Genomic DNA, 19,879 nt, shown 5'->3' with positions numbered 1-19,879 from the left:
AAGTCACAAAAAGCTCAGTGGAAACATTATCATCCTCTTTCCATCTCTGTCTAAAGCACGAGATTTTAAAAAATTCTTGCTATGATTCAAAAAGCATCGACAGGAAACTTCCCGGAGTGAAGCCAGCACAGCACCTCTGAACCCCTCCTGTGCGATTTTTAATATGTAAAGCCCAGCTTCAAAACCCACTTATTTCCTTAAAACAGGAGGGTCTGGGATTCTCCCAGGAGCATGTGGGAGATTTTTTAACCCCAACTCATCACACTCCCACAGATATGTACATGAAGAAGGTGTTACTGCGCTGTTTTTACAGCGAGAGAGAAGGAGCCTGCTTCTATCACAGGTGGAAAAAATGTGGAATGAGACCTGCCAGTTTTGGAGAGGAAAATGCGGGCAGGGAAACAAAAGCTGCCAGGAAGCCTCAGCTTTCTCTTGAAGACCCAAAGCTGCGACACTGCATCGCAATTTATGCCCTCCGCTCATATCAGCCTAATGCTGCAGCTTGTCACTCTTAAGGGAGGTTTTGTGGCTCGGCGAGTCTGCAAGTCTTTTAATTTCACTGAGTGGCAATATAAATGCAAGAGCTAGTAAATAATTACAGGTTATGGGAAGCTCTGTGCTGGGTGTGTGTATGTGCCTGTGCAAGTGTAAGTACACGTGTTGTTTCTCCTCCTTTGCCTGCACAGATATTGCCCTGGCTCCTCGCCAGAATACGCATGCTCTTACCAACCGCTCCAGACCTACCATTAGCTGCAATATATATCCAGTCACTTGAGATTACTTCCATGCTAATGGCTCAGAAAAAGACTTTCCAAGAGCTACTTATGATTGTACCAGCCAGTTGGAATATTTCATGAGTGAATATTGCAATGATCTGTTGGAGCTTTGGGAGCTGTTGGAGGAAACGCCAGCAGAATTAGAAGTACCTCCTGGAAGTGTAGGGTGGAGAGTGAGTGCTTTGCACTTCATAAAGAGACTGTAGATGCAGGGTTGGGGGTCAAAGCATGGCAGAGAAATGAGGATGGACCTTCAGAACATCATACTACCATATGGTCAGGTCCTCGTGTATTGAACTTCTGCTTTAGTTGATCATCTGTCATTTTCCCAATACAAAACTCTGTGAACCAGTGAAAAATTTCTGAATCTTTCCCAAGGTTTGAGAACCTGAAAAGATTCGTAAAAGGTTTCATCCAGCCCCCTATAATTTTCAAGGCCTCAAAGCTGAACTTTCAGAAGTAGTTGCTCATTCTGGCTGTCTCTGGGTTGGGTTTCACAGCTTCAGGTGGTTCAGGTGGGCTCAAAATTACCAGCCCCAGATAAATCCAAGTGCGGTAGATGCCTCCACCTTGGAAACATCAAGATGAGCCTGGCACTCCACCAGTAAGACTGAGTCAGTACTTTGGGGACTGATGGATGGCACGAAGATGGATTGAGGGGCTCCTTTCAATGGCACGCGGGAAAACCAGATTCTAACCAGCCTTTGCTTTCGCAAAACTTTCACACATGGACATTGATTTAGGGCTTGTCCATAGCACCCACATTTTTTGATTCTTAACTGAATACAATTGACAAAACCTTTCTTGCTTTCTAAGAAAATAATCCACCTAACGTTTCATATTAAAACACAACCATCATTATGGCAAAGGTGTCCTAAAACAGCAGACAAAAATCACTTTAGGCTGGAGGCCTGATTTCCTTTCCTTGCCTTTTTTCCCTTTCTCTGCTCCCTCTCTCTATGGTTTTCCTACTCTCTTATCTCCCCTTTGTACCTTTGCCCCAGCTCTTTCTTTGGCCCAGTCAACAGATTCGGTAGGAAACCTTCTGAAGAACACCATTATGCTGTAGATCCTTCTCCCCAGCCTTGCCCTCATTCTCTCTTTATCACTTAATAAGACAGTTCCAAGCTTCATTTAGTCCAGGCTTGATCCTGTCTCCTCCTTGAGCCTTCAAAGGGGGAAAGCTGACAATTGTACAGGGCTTTGTACAGCTACGAAGACTTCTCTCACCATGCGAAGTCAGCCAGGCAAACAGAAGAGCTGCTGGAGTTAGCGGTGTCTTGGTTTTTCTGCACATTGACTTTGTCCATGTCATGCTGCTGGGAAGCATGAAGTACAACCTACCCTCTTCCTTGACCTTCTGTCAGCAAAGCTCAAAACACTCTGGGATCGCTCAGCATCTCCTTCTCAACCAGGCTGGCCAGAGAGGCTGTTTCAAGAGACTGTTGGGCTTATTTGATTACCCTCACACCATCCATTTGAGATGCTGCAGAGCATCTTGTCTAACCTTCAGCTGCTCTTAAAGGCTTCATGTCACATCTGTCAGCTCTGTGTGGGCAGGTCGGATGCTCTGGTGTTCCTCAGATTGCACTAGCAGACTGTGTTTGTGCAACTGATTCATGTCCACATTGACTATGGTGGGAACTCTGACACCCTGCTCACCCCTATGTTGTAGACACCTAAAGTTGTGTGCCTACCTTTGAAGGCCACCATGGCCTCCCATCCCCAAGGCTGCCTGGGATTTTGCCTGATCCAGCAGAGCTCAGCCCTGACCTTCCCCTCACCAACTCAAAGACAAATCAGGAAAATAAACCAAGGAAAAGGTACGAGAGAGAATACCCCAGCTTCTTGAAAATCCATGACTTACATCTGTGATCTTGGGGTTGGTGCATTTGCCCTTGGTGCTGGACAACTCCAGCCACTGGCTGTCCTGGGCTGGGCAGTGCTGCTTCAGCGTGCACTGGTTCTGTCCCTCGCACCAGCCGCACTCGAAGTCCGGGTCGGCTTTCAGGCACAGTCCGCAGCTGTCCCGCATGGCCCCGCACTTGTACAGGTGAACTGGAGGAACAGGAAAACAGAGAGGACCTGAGAGATGCAGACAGCATGGGGGAGCGGTGGGATGTCAAAGGGCAGAATGAGGAGCAAGAGAGGGGAAGGTGTTCTGGGCTGCTCATCCCAGAGGCAGGATGGGACCTCTCCAGGGGGGTAAATAATGGGGGAAAAAAATGTTTACATCCTTCTTGCAATAAAGTGCACTTGTCAGAGCTCATCCCCCATGACAGATATTTTTGGAAGCTGAGAGCAGAAGGAAGGATGCTGGCCTCAGTAGGGTGATGGGCTGCAAGCAGGAGGTTGGGGGGAAAAGGTGCTTGGGCAGTGACTTGGCCTCAGTCCCTTCCTTCTTCAGAGACTGAATGTCATACAGTGCCACCTATAACCAGTCTCAGCCTCAGCTCTTCATCTTAAAATTATTTTCTAGACTTGGTCTACCCACAACTTAAACCTGGGGATTTGCCTTGTGTGAAACTACCCAGAACTGGGTGTTAAGGTAATGTCACTCAGGTTTCCCCCTTAACAGAAATTCTAAGAGATAATAGTAAATCCACAGTGGTTCTCTATGAGGCTGAATCCAGGTATTCACAATCAGCCTTCTTCTGCTCCAGAAATTCGGTCTGCTTTACACTTCGAAGTACTACGTTGATCCTCCTTTAATACAAACAGCAATGATTAATGCTTAGCTCCATCTCGGGCTGCTAAGTGATTAGAAGCAGTCAAAGCTTTTTCCAAATAAAACCTAAAAACCTTGCAGTCCTCCTACGAAATAAGATCATGTTATTTATCCTTATTTTACAGATGTGTAAACTGAGGCCTGGGTTGCAAGGGGGCTGATAGCAGAAGTCTCCTCCCTGAAGATGAAGATGGCAGAATCAAGGCTTTCAGACTTGCTTTTTTTCTGTATTTGTGGGCGTGTTGGTGGATTTCTTTATAAGATGGGAGATTTTCCTTTGTGCTTCTGTTTTGCTGTGTCAGTAGCAAGACTGAAGTCTTGTCTGTGGTTATTACTACACACAATCCCAAAGCTCAAAAGCTTTGGCTATGTGTGCTGAAAAGCTCTGGCTGTCTCTTCATACCTGCACCCCAGAAGTCAGCAAATATTGACCAACGCAAGGAAAAGCTCAGAAACTTTTTATTTCTCCAGGTTGGGTGCAAGAGAAGTTTGCAAACCAGCTGTCAATACAGGCCTCCTGTGATACAGCCCTTTCCTTAATTTTCTGTTAGATTTCCTCAAATTTGCTGAGTTGCTCTGCTTGCAATGCTATCAGTGAGTATCTCTGCAGGCACTTCAGTAAGCTTGGTTTAGTTTAGCCTTTCAGCCTACCAGCCCAGCCCATGTGATGCTGACTATGAAAGTAGTGGCATCTTGGTTGCTTGAAGGCAGCGTACCCCAGTGCAACTGCACCTAGAAAGGCCCTGGGTCTAACCCTGCCTCTGCCTCTCCCTCTCAGTTTTCTAGAGAAGAAGATCTGCTTGTTTGCAGCATTGTCCAAAGCCCTGCCAGGCTTTTGTGTTTGCTTGTAACCACTACATCTGTGCTAGTAACTAAAGCTCTCTGTGTCCTTGAGAGCATGTGGTATGCCTCCATGTGGTATATCCATGTGCACATGCCTAAATCCTCCTCCTGACCCAAAACATGATAGTATCATCCAAACTACTCATTTGGGATAACCACCAGCCAGTGCCACTTCCCAAATTTTTCCTAGTCATTCCTTATAATAGGTTTTGAATAACCCAAGAACTTGTAAGGGACTGCGCTGAAGACTGAGCACCACAGATGTTTTTTGAATTCACCCCCTGGTCTGGTTTACGTTACCAGCACAGACATGCCTAAAGACACAATCGTCGATTATGGGATTGATTTTACTCCTACCTCACCTAGGACAGCTCAGTACTGCCCAAAGAAGGGTTCACACTCTTGGTGTGGACTATGTTGCATCAGGAACACTAGGGCTATAATGGTAGCAGAAAACTAAGGGGCAAGTGCCCAAACCCTGACCTCCAACCCACACCGTTAAAAGCCAGCACAGTCCACGGCACTGTTTGGGCTCATGAAAATTAGCACTGTCTTGGCAATGCCTTGGCACGGCTTGGAGAGCAGGAGAGAGGGCAGACAGCTTCAGCATGGAGAGAGGTTGGCAGTGTGAACATGGGCTGTGCCACGCTGCTGGATGCCAGGGCTAGACAAGGGTCTCCAGCCTGTTGGATTTACTGAGTGGATTTAACCTTCAAGAGCCACAGTGTGGGGGAGGACAGTGCAGGACCTTTTGCATTCAGACTGGCTATTCGAACCCACTGGCTATTCGAGCCAGCAGAGAAAGACATCACAGAAGTGGGTGCAGGGGGAGAAGGACAGGAAGGGGTCATGCCGTAGGAAGAAGAGTTGCCTTCTGCATTGCTCTCCAGCTTCAATGTGGTGGGGTTGAAACCTCACCCACCACCCCTCTGTATGAGGGTGGGTGTGAAATGGTGTGAGAGGAGCCTGGCAGTACCTGATGGGGAGAGATGGAGTGGGAGTAGGTGTGGAAAGTGTCCAAGAAAAGGTAAAGCAAGGGAGGGAGAAACTTCTGAGAGGTAGTGATGTGAGAAGGACAGAGTCTGCAGGTCTGAGCTGTAAATGCAGAGCAGCCGAGAGGAGAGGTTGCCTGAGGGAAAGGCTTCAGGGAGGCTGAGGGTGGTGGACAAGAAGGAAGAAGAAGATGTGAATGGACTGTCCATCTCCAGCAAAAATGACTGCCTCAGGGTCGTGGCTGGCCGTGCAATATCCCTCTGTAAGGGGCACATCAATCCTGTGCCATCGGTGGTAGTTAAACGGAGACAGGCTCTGGGCAGGAGGTGGTTTTTGATCCTTTGCCATTATTATTTTATTTTGTTCAGACTTTTCCCACTGGCAAGCTGCAGCCTTTTTCCTCCCCCTCTCCCCTCCCCTGTTCATTACTACATTGCCTCTGAGCAGAGAGCGCCCGATCTCCTGGCATGTTAACTTGAAGAGCATCACTGCAGGAGAAATAAAGAGGGGGAGAAAGCTGGAGAAGCAGGGGCATAAAAACCAGACACAAAAACGTGGGGAGAAGCGGGAGGCAAAGATGATGAAGGAAGAAGGAAAGCAACACAAGTGGGAGGGAGAGTCATATTTCTCAGATGCAAAGAGAGAAGGGGAGGGGGGAACATAAAGCACACAAAAAATTGGTAATTTGCAGAGTGCAGAGAACAAGTATGTACCAGACAGCACAGGGAGATGGTGGCGGCTTTGTTAAGTGTAGGGAGCGATGTGGCCCGTTGCTAAGGTTACCGCTTCCAAGGACAAGTTGAAATAACTCTTTACCTTTGTTCTGTGCTGGGTTGTCAATGTTGAAATTCCCGTTCCACACAACCGTCAGCTCCACTGGCAGGCTGTTAATCTCCATCCCTTCGTACGAATACTAGAAGAAGGAGAGGAAAAACAAACAAAAAAAACAAACCCAGACTTTACGTGGTGCCCAGAGGTGGGGAGGGGATGGGATAAGGCAAGAGGTGATGCCGCAACTTGTGAACAAGAGAAATGGAGCTGTTAGCTACCTCCCTAATCACCATTACCTGCCAGAAAGCCATGGGATGCTCTCAAAGTTGAGGTTCTCAACAGAGCAAGCCGTGCCCCTCTTAACAGCCGCCTTAGCCATTAGGTGAATATTCCATGATTTAAGCGTATTTGCATGTGATGGGGCTTATCTTGGAAATCTACCTTCTAGGTGTTGAACACAGCTCTGAAGAGTATTTTGCCAACTCTTGGGTGCACCTCTAAGGTGTACATTATGCATTGTTGGTCTATCATCCAATATACCTCTGTGTACTCCATAGATGCTGAGCATATATGTAAGATTATCTACACTAGTAGATATTTTGAAGAATCTTGGAAGCTGAATGAGGTCTCAAAAGCAGGGAACAGGCGTATCATGGAAATACCTTAAAAAAGGGGAAAATGGAGGTTCTGTGTAATTATAGACCTGTCAGCCTAACTTGGCTTCCCAGAAAGAAAGTACATCAAATTATTAAACAATCAATTTATCAGCACCTGCAAGATGATAAGGTGATAAAAATCAGCCAGCATAGATTTGTCAAGAACAAATTGTGTCAACCCAATCTAATTTCCTTTTTTGACAGGCTTAATGGTTTTGTGGATAAAGGGGAGGCAGCAGATGTGATTTATCTTGATTTCAGTGGAGTATTTGCTACTGTCCTACAGGAGATTCCCATAAACAAACTAGGGAAATATGATCTAAAAGAAACCACCATAAGGTATATGCAAAAGCTACCAAAAGACAAAAAAAAAAGATGACAAATGATTCAATGTCAGTCTGGGAAGGTGTTTCAAATGGAGTATTGTCCTGCGTCTGGCATTATTCAGTATTTTCACTACTGACTTGGATGATAGACTACAGATTTCATGAATGACACTGCCCTGGGAGACGGTGAAAGAACATCCACAAGCAGGGTTAAGAATTCAAAACAAACTTAACAAATTCTAGAACTGGGCCAAAATCAACAAAGTGAAATTCAATACAGGCAAGTACCGAGTATTCTTCAGTAGGAGAAATCAATGCAAACAAATACAAAATTGGAGTGACCGGCCAGTGCTGCAGGAAAGGGTCTGGGGACCACTGAAGATCACAAACAGATTGTGAATCAACAATGCCATATTGCTGCCAAAAAACCAAGCAAATCTCATTTGGGGATGCACTAGATAGAATTTGTTACATACATAAGCCCCAGGAGGCAATTATTTTTCCCTAGTCGGAACAAGAAAGGCTTCAGCTGGAGTAGGGGCTATCCAGTGTCCAGCAAGTATGTGTTAAGAAACCCATAGAACTCTTCTGAGAGAGTTGGACAGACTTAAACAAACTCTTGTCAGGCACAGTCAAGGTACACAGATCTGGCCTTTACAAAGGAAATGGAAGCTGATCTCTGGAGGCCGTCTCCACTCGGAAAGCTCTCTGACATGTGGTGCTTAACATATTTTTTCAGCCAGATTTTGGTTTATCATAAGCCAGTTCACACAGGGTTCACCCAGTTGCCCGTCAGATCCCATTGCCCACCTCCATCAACAGCTTCCATCCAACACTTCACCAAAAGGCAAAAAGCCTCATAATGGGAGAGGAGATGGTTGCTTAAAGGACAGAATGGGAACAAGGCAAGAAAGAGAGAGACATTTCATGTCTGCTACTATTACTGACCACAGCGCACATAAGGATTTACCCTCCTGAGATCAGGAATCTCTCACTGCACTGGGATCTATAGTGGGACAAACTCCCACTTTTAAAGAAAATGGTGTTTTCCCCATTACAAGATTAAATATAATTCAATAAGCTGTCTGGTTTGGTTGGGTATGTCTTAGAGACCACTAAAGAGTTCCCCATCACTTAAAGTCTCCATGTGGTTTTCCAAAGATGCCAAAGATCTGAGCCTTTAGAGGTAGGTTTTTCTGTATCCGTTAATCACTGTATAATTGCGGAGTAAATCGTATATGGTGATTTCTGTCCATTACAGCAGTGAGTGCTAGTTGCACGGTAATTTCTCTTTGGATAAACTAAACACAATTAGCCACTAATCTGCAAGACCCTGTGATTACAATCTAGTTGTAGGGTATTTATGGGTATAAGCTTTGGGTTACCGTGGAAGTAAAGAACAGCCGCAGGTTAGCAGAGTCCTTTGTAATAGGGCTGTACCCGCTCATTCCGTATTAGGATTTTTATGACACTTCTCAGTGTCACTGCCAGCAAGATGCAAGATGATGCAGAGCCACTTGGACTCACAACACTGGCTTTTCACAGTTTTTTGGAGCTAGGAGCAAGGATGGGGAGACAGGAGTGGGAAGGAAAGCGCCTGAAAAGTAGAGAATAATTAATCTTCTGCCACTCAGGAGCTTTGCAAATACTTGCTTTGCACAGCACTTTGCGATGCTGATTGGGAATGGGAAAGAGCATATATACAGAACCACTGCTCACCCTTAAGTCAGAAGTTGAGTCTGTAGGTACCTGAGAAAGCACTACTTTCTGCCTCAGCAGAGCCTCGTGTGTGTGTGTTGGGATTTAGCTGTTAGCAGAGCCTAGACAGGGCTGCCAAGGGACAGGCAGCTGGAGTCCCCCAGAGCCTTTCATCCCACTGCGGATCCGAGCGCCAGCAGCAGGAGCCCAGCTGGGATTTTAGATCTTATCTGTCTGCGGCACCGGGGGCAAACACATATTAGACTTGTTAACTCAGCAGACTTGATCCAGAACTGGAAACGGATGCGAGGGAATAAACAAGAAGATCCCCATGGAAGAGCTCCAAGGATGAAGCCAGCTGGGGGCTGGAAGAAGGATGCTCACGCTGCCATGCCCGGCCTGCTCAGACAGCTCCTGGGCTGCACGGCAGCGAAACAGAGCAATTTGCAAAGTAACAGCAAGTAAATGCTCCGTCCTCTTCAGACCACAGGAGCTGCTAACTCATTGTGATCCCTCTTCAAAGCCCACTGAACTCAATAGGAGTCTTTGAAAAGGATTCGCTCAGCTGTAACAATAAGATGGAAATATGTTTCAGAGAAGAAAAAAGGGACGATGTATCGATCTTCAGGACTAACAACAGAGCTTCCCAGATATTCCTGCTAAGAGCATTCATACCATTAGGGCTTGTATGTATACATTGCCTTGCACAACTCTCTCCAGCACAGGTAAAGCTGCTGAAAAGATATAAATCTGACCCCTAAGTCTGCAAAATCTGGATTCCCACCATGCAAATCAAATCAAAGCAGAAAATTATAGGCAATTCAGAGGCCCAAACTGAGAAAGAGAGGCTGCCCTTCTGGAAAGGCAGGCTGCCTCTCATCAGGAAAAGCCAAAAAGCTGCTAGAAGGAGCTGTTGTAATTCACAGGAACAGCACAATGTGTTTTGAACTCCCAGGTACCAGCTCTTTGTCTCTTAAACTCTTCGCTAGTATCAGACACTCCTGCAACACGGGCTGAGATCATCGCATCACTTGGCCATTTTGCCATGTTGTTAGCAGTTTAACATGTTATACGCAAGCTACTGTAAACACATTGACTATTTGTCTCATGGAAGTTCACTATCCTCGGACGGAGAGGATGGCTGCAAAATCACAGCTATCAGTTCTACAATAGCTATGCAAACATTAGCTGCCTTCATGGAAAGATACTTTACATTTCAGAAATCTGCAAATTCCTGGCTCTTTTGGGCATCCTGTTACTACAGGCACCCTACATTAGAGGAACTCAGCTTCAGAGACCTCTGAGCCATGCAGTTTGTGCAAATCCATAGCCATGCTTGACCTCTTGCATCCTGTCGGGATGCTGTATCACTAGGTAAAGCCCTTTGGTAGTTTGGCTTGGGCACACTTAGGACGATAACCAAGAGTGGTTACACGATGCTTCCCCCTTGTACCTCGAGCATGTCCAATAGTGGGAAAACGTCTGCAGACAAACATCATTTTAGTAGTATTTTAGTTTTAGTCTGTTTTCCCTGACAGCACAAAAACCCACTCTTGTGATTAGAGCTTGGGCCTGGGGATTGATTCCTGTACCTGGCTCTGTCACCCACTCCTTGCATGATCCTGTGCAAATCATTTAATCCCCCTTTGCATCAATTTTCCAGCCATAAACTCTAGGCAGAAAACTTCTTGCCCACAGTCATCCTGTCTCCTTGGACTCTTTGCTTCCCAGAACTGGGACTGAATTTTTATGTCTGGGTATCACCCAAGACAATAGAGGTCACAACATGACTGGGGTTTTCTCTGTGATATTTGAATATAGATTAATAATAATAATAATGCATCATAATAATAGGGAATTCTATGTACGGCTCACAGCCCTGTGCTTGTCTTCCTTTGGCCACCCATAAGTGTGTTTTCCCATGATTTCTGTGAATAGCTCCTCATTTTCTCCTAGTTCTGTTGTTTTTTTTTTTATCACTCCCTCCGCTGTGTGAGCCACACCACAGAGTCAAATGCCTCCGAGATCTTTTGCTCAAGTGCAATGATGTGATAAATATAACATTTGTTTTTCCTATCCTTAAGTTACGCAGCATTTTCAGCTGTACCATCTTGGGTCTCATGAACACAGACCTGTGAAGGACTTGAGGCAAATTATCAGCAGGGATTTCGCTGCTAGAATTCAGTGTGTGCTGCCTGTGTGTGCTGAGGCCAGGCAGTGGGCAGGCTCACACGAAGCAAGAATGTGGGCTTAGTCATTGAAGCAGGTAATGGCAATGATCACAGCATGGTCAGGTGAGTCATCCCTCACCCACCTCCTTATTCCTCATGCCAAAGGCTGCTAATATGGGGCTGATTGCAAGTGCTGGGGATCCCACTGCTTCCCACTGGGGAGATTGCTCTCTGTCCTAATAGATCTAGCAATTTCAGCCATTTCTGCTGACATTTTTACTTACTTATTTATATGCCTCCTTAGCTCTCCTCCTTTTCATTTCCTCCCATCACTCTGTGTCCAGACTGTCAGCAGAGCTATCATAAGTGCAATAAGGAATGGCAGGCAGGGTCTCTCTAAGTGATAATTGCGTGCCTTGGGTGGTGTGACAGAGGACAAAGCCCAGACCTGAGAGTCTCAAACCACTTGACAAGAACAATAATTGTCCCGAAGCATGCTGCCTGCAGTGACTTATTGCTGTTACCCAATGAAATATTTCCAGGAAAGACAAGGGGAGAGACAGAGCTGGCTATTGACTGGACCAAGCACCTAGGCACCGTCAGTGCTGGATATGACATTACTGACAGACCGTTGGACAGGCTGGTCCCACCTGGGTGCCCTTATAACATCTCTTGACTGAAGTTGGAGCCACTTAGAAAAGCTCCTGCTTAAGATGGTTCTGATCTCTGCTACTCTGGTATAAATCCTGAGGGACCGGGCAGTGCAGAGCAAGAATTAAGGCTTTTTCCTGATCCTATCCTATGTGAAAGCAGGAAAACTCCTGCATTTTGCAGAAGTTATTCTGCAAGAGCTCAATTTGAGCTTGTCAGTGCTGGTGTTGAATGGGAGGGGGTAGATCTTGAGGCTTATGAAGGAAAACAAGCCAAGAATGATTGCTTAGTCTAGCATGCATCATCAACAGAAAGATCTGCTGGCAGGATAGCATCCCTTCAGGGACACACCATCACAACACATCCTCCCACCCTCCTTTGGACCTTCTCCAAGCCTGCAATGCAGGTGTTACATTCAGTGTCTCATCCAGCAACTCTGCTGAGTAAAAAGCTCTGTCGAAGGGGGCTGATTCAATTTGCAAACAAGCTCATACGGCTGTTTCTAAAGCCAGGTGACCCTCGGAGCAGAGGCTCATTGTATCGCAGTGGCTCCAGACTGAATGCTAATTCTGGCAGGAAAGGAAATAATCATGATGGAGACATATCTACAGCACTCCTTCCCTATTGTCTGTGCCCTCTGCCACCTGCTCAGAGAGCCGGGGCTTCTCTGTTCCCTTTTTGTATCTGTGTGAATGTTTCTTTCTTTTGTCTGGCTCTCCCTTCCACATCTTTTTCTCTCAGTGTCTGGCAAATTCAGAGCAACAATGAAACAACATTTCTCAGGAAAAAAAAAAAGAAAAAAAAGAACTCAAATCAGAGAGTCAAAGTGCCTTCAAAAGAAAAGGGAAGAAAAAGGAAGAAAAGAGAAGAAAAGAAAAGGAAAGAGAAGGAAAGAGAGGGAGAGGGAAAGGGAGAGGGAGAGGCAGAGAGGAGGCAGAAAACAGGATAGAAAAGAGTTCAGTTTATTCCAAAATAAGCTTCTCTCCCTGGAAAAGAGAGAGGTCCACCAAATATGGGACACCACACAGCAGCAAGGGCATGGAGTGCATTGGCATTAGACTCAGCCCTGCCACCCTGCACAGCTCAGGAGTAGTCTTGAGTGTTCTGGCATCAAAACAAACATTAAAATCAACATGGTGCTGTCACAGGGCATCCCATGAGCAAATGCATCTGGGGATTCATCGAAGCCCACTTCTCTGGTCCTAGGCACTAGTGACTTCTTGGAGCACGCAGGTAGTACGGGAATAGTAACCATTACCTCTCAAAACCAGGCTCATTTATTGGATACCACAAACTCAGATGCTGAGAGAGACTCTCCAGGACTGCCGAGGCAGTCAGTCCCCCACTCAGCCTAACTGTGCTTAAAATCATCCTGAGATACCTCATGCTGATGCCTGTGTGTGCCAGAAAATTCATGGTTCTAAAGCGTGGATGCTGTCTTTCCTGCTAAGACTTTTTGGACAGATATATAGATTCTGTCCAGGTCCATATAATACCCTTTACCCACAAGCTTTCACTATTATAAAGAAAAATAATCTAAAAAAAACAAAAGTGCAATGCCTTCTTAAGTGAAACCTCAAACCTGGATGTTCACAGGCCACTAATCAGTAACGAAAATCAGGGGGAGGGAAGGGGACAAAGGAACAAATACGATACTGTGATTGGGAAGTTGCTTGTTTGCAACAGATCGTAAAATGTGTGAACTGCCTGTAATCTTCAGCACTCTGCTTAATGCAGCAGAATATGTTGTGATGGATTTTAACAAGCGCTGCCCGGCATGGAGTGGCAGAGCTGCAGTGAAGTGGCTAAAGCCTGTAATTAGCTCTTTGACTAATAAATCATCTCGTAGTAGCAGCAATGAGAATGACTCAAATGCATGTCTGGGAGACGTGAATCTCATGGAGAAACCTCTGGAGAAGCAGTGCTAGGAGACCACCATTGCACATATGCATGGCTCCTGGAAGAGACCAGTTTGTCCCCAAGACTGGCATTGCTGCAGTGACACCACCACCGCGACTCACACAGGCTCCCTGGGAGGGAGGTTACTGGTCCTGCACTGCAGATGAGGAATGGGAGGTGGGCAGAGGCAAAGGGACTAACCAAAGGTCATGCCGTGAGTCAATAGCTGGAGGAAGGCTGGACTCAAGCCTTCAGCATCTCACGCTTCTTTTGACCCATTACATGCTAGCATCTGTCAGACAGTTTATATGGGGTTTTATATGTCCCATCACCAAAACCCTACATAATAACCTTAATTCTCAGTGTTGACATGAACACCTCTCCCTTTGGAAACCCTTCTGAATGCACACAAGGATGTGGCACTGTGAGGATAAGGGCAGATTAAGCTGATAATAATGCCTAATAATGCTGATAATGGGTCATGGTTAAGGTGATCCAGCACGACCAAATGCTGGGATCCAAGGGCAGAAGCAGCTACTGTGTGGTGACACCAGCCAGCCTAAAGAGCAAAAAAGGCAGTTTGCAAACTACCAACCAGCCTTTCCTCGACTATGGGTGGAACCGGGTATGCAATAAGGTAAAAAGGGCTGCAACACAACTCCAAATCCCATTGGGACAGTGGTCCTTCTTGGCCACTGCACCTCTCCTGAGCACACAGGGCTTGCTCACCGAAGTGTTCTGGCACTGCACGCTGGAGCTGTTGAACCTCAAGGCGGGCACCCGCTGCTCATTGCCCTGGATGTTCAAGATGCACTCGTAGCCTCGCTGGCCCGACTGCGGCTGGGGCAGGTTCTTGGCCTTCAGCGTGATTGGCTTGATCACTTCCACCGGCACCAGGATCTTCTCTGCCTGCAGCAGCTGGGGACAGTCCTACGGAGAGAGAAGACAACGTGCCAAGTCAGCACACGGGTTTCCCAGCCCCAGGTGGACTCCTCTGATGCTTCTCAACCTTCTCACTTCACGCTTCACTTCACGCTTCACTTCAACTGATTACAAAGCCTTTGCATCTCCCTGGGCCTCAGCCTATGACAAAGGTATTCAAGGAGCATTACTGGGAAGGCTCAGATAAACAGGTGAGGAAGGATTTCTTTTACAGACCATCCTTTCCTATTTCCCTTGGTCACACTACAGGCTTTCAACCTTCAGGACCAAGGAAGCTACTTCTGATGCTTTTTAATACCTGCTCTATTAATCAGGTAGTGGGAAAGCAATCATATCCCCTCCAGGGTCACAATGCCATGACATGAGAATTGAATAAAGCAAAATATGAGCATAATTCCTTGCCTCCCCAACAGCCAATGCAGCATTGTACAAAAGGCACAGCTCCAGCTAGCTCCAGCAAGACACGTTGTAAACTACAGAGCCTGGGCTGTTAAAAAGAGAGTTTGTTTTGGCTTAGAAGGGGACAGAATGTTTATTACAGATGAATCCAGCTCCCAGGAAACAACTGTTACACAATGTGTGGAGATCCTTGGAAAGGCTTGCCACCATTTCACAAAAGGAGCAATGTTAAGTAGATGTTGCTAATCCAGTGCCGCTTGGTGGGTCCCTCGCACAGGTAGAGGTCCGGGCACCCAAAGCTGCAATGCAGAAGGCTGTATTCAAAGTCTCATTAATTTGCACAGCTTTAGTTAGAGTAGCAATGCACTGCTTCTTCATGGTACAATCAGACAACTGCAAGCTGTCAAATTCGTGTATTCTAGGAAGCTATCAACTCTTTAGGAAATTACTGCAGCATTCGCCTGGCTAATCCAAGGCAGTTTGATATAAAATGGGATGCCTTAAAAAAACACTACAACAGGCTACAACACATAAGCATGCCATATGCACAGACCACGCTGTCTTGATCACTTGTGAGTGCCTGGCTATCCCCTCTTTTAAATCTTTTCAACTTCTAGATGCCAAGAGAAAGCCTATCCCCTCTTTTTCTTCTCTGCACTGTATTTGGCACACTGCCTGCTCTCTGTAGAGGACATCGTGAAGGTGCAGTCACCCTGTCCAGTCCAGAGAGCAATACCATTTCAGCCTGTCCTGCCCAATGTTAAAGGCAGGTCCAGTCGGTGCAAGCAGGGACAGGGAACTTACATAAAGAGGTGCAAGCTTAATCTGTAGGTGTGGGCAAGGAACGGCAGGACGAAAATGACTGATCCAGCACTGGAAAGTAGTGAAAGGGACTGAAAGGCTCAGAAGTGGAATTCATGGCTTATGAGAGCCTGGGAACTTGTTAGAGCAGATGGTGGAAGCATCTTACTGAAGCAAATAGTTTAGGAAGATAAAGAAATGGATTAGACGTGTAACATCTGCGGTTACACCAACCAGGAATAGAATTACAAGAGCCATCAATCATCACACTGCGGGTGTGAGCCGATCCATGGCCAGGGGCAGGAAGAAAATCCGGTAACCACCCAGTGTGTCGCTGCAGTGAAGTCCAGAAGCCTTCCTCTGTCCCCAAAGAGGGTCTGTCTGTCCTAGTGGGGATACCAGACTGAAGAGCCCTTTGGGACAACCTGGTTTCTCGTCTGCATTTATAGGGTGATGCTAATGGTGTAAGTACTTGATAGCTGCTCATGGACTTCGATTGGCTTTGCCCAGGCTAACACCAGAACCAGGACAGCCAAGCACACAGTCACTGGAGCTGGATGGAGGTAAACCATCTTGGGTCTGGTGGCCATTTGTCTGGGTTAATCTGGCCCAAGGCTTAACTTAGTAAGGACTAAGCTGGCTGGCTGGTGTAAGGATTGGAGGTGGCAAGCCCATGTGGTACTGCATTGCAGTGATGACTTTTACCACTGTGATTCTCTGCTGTCTTGGGGATCCTGGTGCTGAGCAGCACTTCAACAAGCAGACATGTGTGAGGAAGCTCCAGGAAGCTGAGTATATGAGCAGTGGAAGTTGCCTTATACCTCATCATGGACACAGCCAGTGTGGAAGAAGGCTGCATCTGATCCTCAGGAGTGCTTGAGGAGCTACACTCTGTTTGAACATTCTCTGCTCTTGCTGTTATCCTGCCCCATGATGAAATGTCCCCAGGGAACTACTAATGCTGAAACACAATGGTTAAAGTGTCATAGAAGCGTTTGTCTTGACAAAAGGGCAAGGCTTGACCGTCTAGAAAGTCTTTCCAACCTTGAGTCCAACGATCCTAGTCTATCAAGGCACACCATTGTTAAGCTTAGTGGCAGGGTTAAGTAGCTACTCAGCATGAGAAAGTGAGGCATAATCTAACCCTGGGTGACTTAGACCTATAAAACCCCAGAGGGCAGGGGAAGGGGATGGTCTAGGCTCTATTAAAACAAGAGTGAGAGTTCCTGGTTCTGATCACGCCAGCAGATACCATGTATAAATACCATCTGGGACTGTATGGTTTCAACACCCCCTGACTCTTCCCCTTCACCTGCCCAACATGTCCTGGGGCCTCTGAATCAGCTCCCTCTCTCTCTCCTGGCATAAGAAAAGACCTTGGCAACATGGTCTCAATTTTTTTTCTCCCCGGCTATAGGAGTTGAGAGAGATGCATTGGCAGAGTGAATCAGTGGGACAGGAGGATGGGAAAGCCCTATCTGCCGCTGAGCAGCCATTTCCCAAGAGTGGGCATTTTGCTTGATGTCTGTCAAATAGAAAAGCCTCTGAAGGGAGCTGGAGGATGGAGGTTGGAGATAGGCCACTATGTTACCTGCAGGCCAATCCCAGCTCTTCAGACTGGTCTTTCTTGTCTAGCTTTATCCCGTCCCCCTCCACCACTGGTGCTGTAACCTTTCCGATAACACTTGTTTCAAGTTCATTAACAAGCAGTGATTGCAGCAGCCCCAAAACAGGATTCGTTTGCATATAAAAAGCTTTGCAGTGCTGTGAGGAAGTTCATTATAGATAATTGAAGAGGCAAGCGCCATAAAGAGGAAATCCTCCCAATGTGGCTTTATCTGATTGACCTAATGTTCTTTCTAATTGAAACAGGGGGGGGAAAAAGGCAATTTCATTGGGTGATGTACTGCATAAAACCTCAGAGCTTGGACTAGGCTCTGGGTTTGAATTCAAACGTAGTACTCATTTTGCAGCCTGTGTCAAGCTTTGGGTGTCTGGTCAGGTTTGTATTTTTGAGGGTAAAACATCAACCTGCTCAGAGCAGACCCTGCCGCAGGGCCCAGGCAGAAATGTCCTTAAAAAAGAGTTATCTTGGGCATTTTCCAGTGGAGGCAGTTTGTCTTCACCCTTCCTCTGCAATGGACATCACTTAGGTTGGAAAAACACCGTTTTCACATGATGTAGGGGAAATAAAAACATCCACTGCCAACAACTGTACCAAGGAAGGGCACAATCCCATCCCTTTTGTTTTTGGTATATAATAAATTAAGCCTTTCCCCCGACTCTAAGGGGAACTGGTTCAGATTCCAGAGGAGCTAAAATCCAGTTTAATCTGTGCCAGGGCAACACATTTGAAAGCAGACTCTTGTTGATTCATTTTGTGTGTGTAGAGTCATTCTATTCCTTAAATGCTTTCAGATGAGTCAGTCTAAAATAATATCCTCCACCCTTGCCAATTACTCGTATCAGCAGTGATCCACACCTCAAATCACCAAATTTTGCCAGTTATCAAGTCAGAAAGCTTTTGCAGTGAAAACACTGCATGAAATGGGCTGTACTCATTGGGTCGATGGTAGTTTAATTTTCTTTATTTATAACTCCTCATAGAATGCCTGCAAATGTGTTTTGCTGTAGCTTGCAGAAATAATGAAGTCTCAGAAATATGAGAACCCTTTCTCTCCTTTTCTCTCACATATGTGTTATGGCCCTCATCATAACTATACTTAAGTGAGTCCCCAGTGAGAGCCATCATGCGAATTCTGCTAAAGAGAGCAATGAAACCTCTCTGAGGCTATGTGGTCTTAGTCCTGAACTAATTAATTTGGTTCCTTTATGGTGCTTTATACAGATATAGTTATGATTTCATGGAGATTTCACCATGCCATTTTCCAGTATAAACTGGAGACTGACCAGATACTCTGAGTTATCATCTTCTCCTAGGGATGAAGCATGTACAGATCTTTCACAGTCTTGTGATATTGCCTTATTTTGTACAGTTTCACTCTCCGTTACTGTTTATGGCCAGGATCATGAGCCCAAGTCTCATCAAAGTGTTTTCCATTTTCCAAAAGAAAATAGGTCTGATCTACTTTGAATGGTAAGCATCCTACATGGGAACAGGTAAAACATCCGTGAAGGTTTAGTACAATGACCCATCCACCTATCAACAGTCTCCGCCTTATAGTGGTGTCCCAGTTCACTTGTCTTCCCCTGTGCATCTCTTGTCATCCAGAGCATTCAGGTGAGGAAATCTTTCCTACTTTTCCTTCATACTGCTCCCTCATGATCCCTGGTAGCATTGACTGGATCTCCACTTTCTACAGAAGGAAACTAGAGCTCACCTATTGCTGACTGCATTGTAGGCATGTTTGGCAAGATAAACTCAATAGATTTTCACCCTTCCTTTCCCAGAAGAGCAGGAGTCATCTCCATTCAGGACCAGACATAGCCACCACCACCAATTCCTCCACTACTCATCTCAAAGCATCCAGTTCCCCTTTTCTCCTGCTATCAAAATCCATTTCTTCATCCTCAACTTCAGGGTTTTTTTTAAGACTTCCTTTTCAATATCCCCTATTCAGCAACCATCTTTGTGCCCTATCTAAGCCGTCTTGCCTGGAAGAAACATGATCACAAAGTGAATCTAAGTGGGGACCATAACTTACTCACTCAAGCCTTTCGGGACCCCACAAGAAATGCTACTCAGATTGTTATTTATTCACATATTATGTAAATACAATACATCTTTTGTTCATATGCCCTGCTGAGCAGCAGCGTACCATTTTCCTTGTGTCCCCTATGGTTTTCTCACCCTCCCACTCTGTGCTGTAATCAAGTCAAGAGGGTAAGATTTGAGAGGCGGGGATTGGGTCTTTATAAAGATATCTAGACCACAGCATCTGGGTGCTCTGTTAGTTAGATGAGATTAAAAAACATTAAAACCAAAACAGAACAGGGAAAGAGAAAGAAAAGGAAGGGAAGAAAGGAGAAAAAGGAGAGGGAAAACAGGCAAACAAAAGAAAATTTTTTTTTTTTTGTCATGGACTTTAGAGGAATCAGATTTCACCTGGATAAAAAGCAGGAAATCAGCAAGTTGGCAGATGAGAGGTAGCAGGGACTGCCTGGAATATGTTGCCTGAACTTCTCTCTCACACCTCAGCACGGTCACCCCAGGTCAGGGCTGTGACACCACCCGAGCAAAATCAGGCACTTGTTTAGCAGCTTC

At 45.9% G+C, this 19,879-nt stretch overlaps 1 protein-coding gene across 1 annotated transcript in view; it reads right to left on the bottom strand.

The window, feature by feature from the left end:
- Positions 1-19,879, bottom strand: part of PLXNA4 (plexin A4) — a 432,942-nt gene that overhangs the window by 72,874 nt on the left and 340,189 nt on the right. Inside the window, exons 9-11 of the mRNA XM_075142680.1 lie at positions 14,242-14,442; positions 6,157-6,253; positions 2,644-2,834 (exon numbers count right to left, since the gene is read on the bottom strand). Of these exons, the coding sequence (XP_074998781.1) occupies positions 2,644-2,834; positions 6,157-6,253; positions 14,242-14,442 (489 nt within the window). The remainder of the gene's footprint in view (positions 1-2,643; positions 2,835-6,156; positions 6,254-14,241; positions 14,443-19,879) is intronic.

The sequence above is a fragment of the Calonectris borealis genome, chromosome 1 (genome assembly GCF_964195595.1).
Source record: "Calonectris borealis chromosome 1, bCalBor7.hap1.2, whole genome shotgun sequence".
NCBI classification, from domain to species: Eukaryota; Metazoa; Chordata; class Aves; order Procellariiformes; family Procellariidae; genus Calonectris; species Calonectris borealis.
The sequence above is the reverse complement of the archived record's forward strand: the minus strand, read 5'-3'. Positions and strand labels throughout refer to the sequence as shown.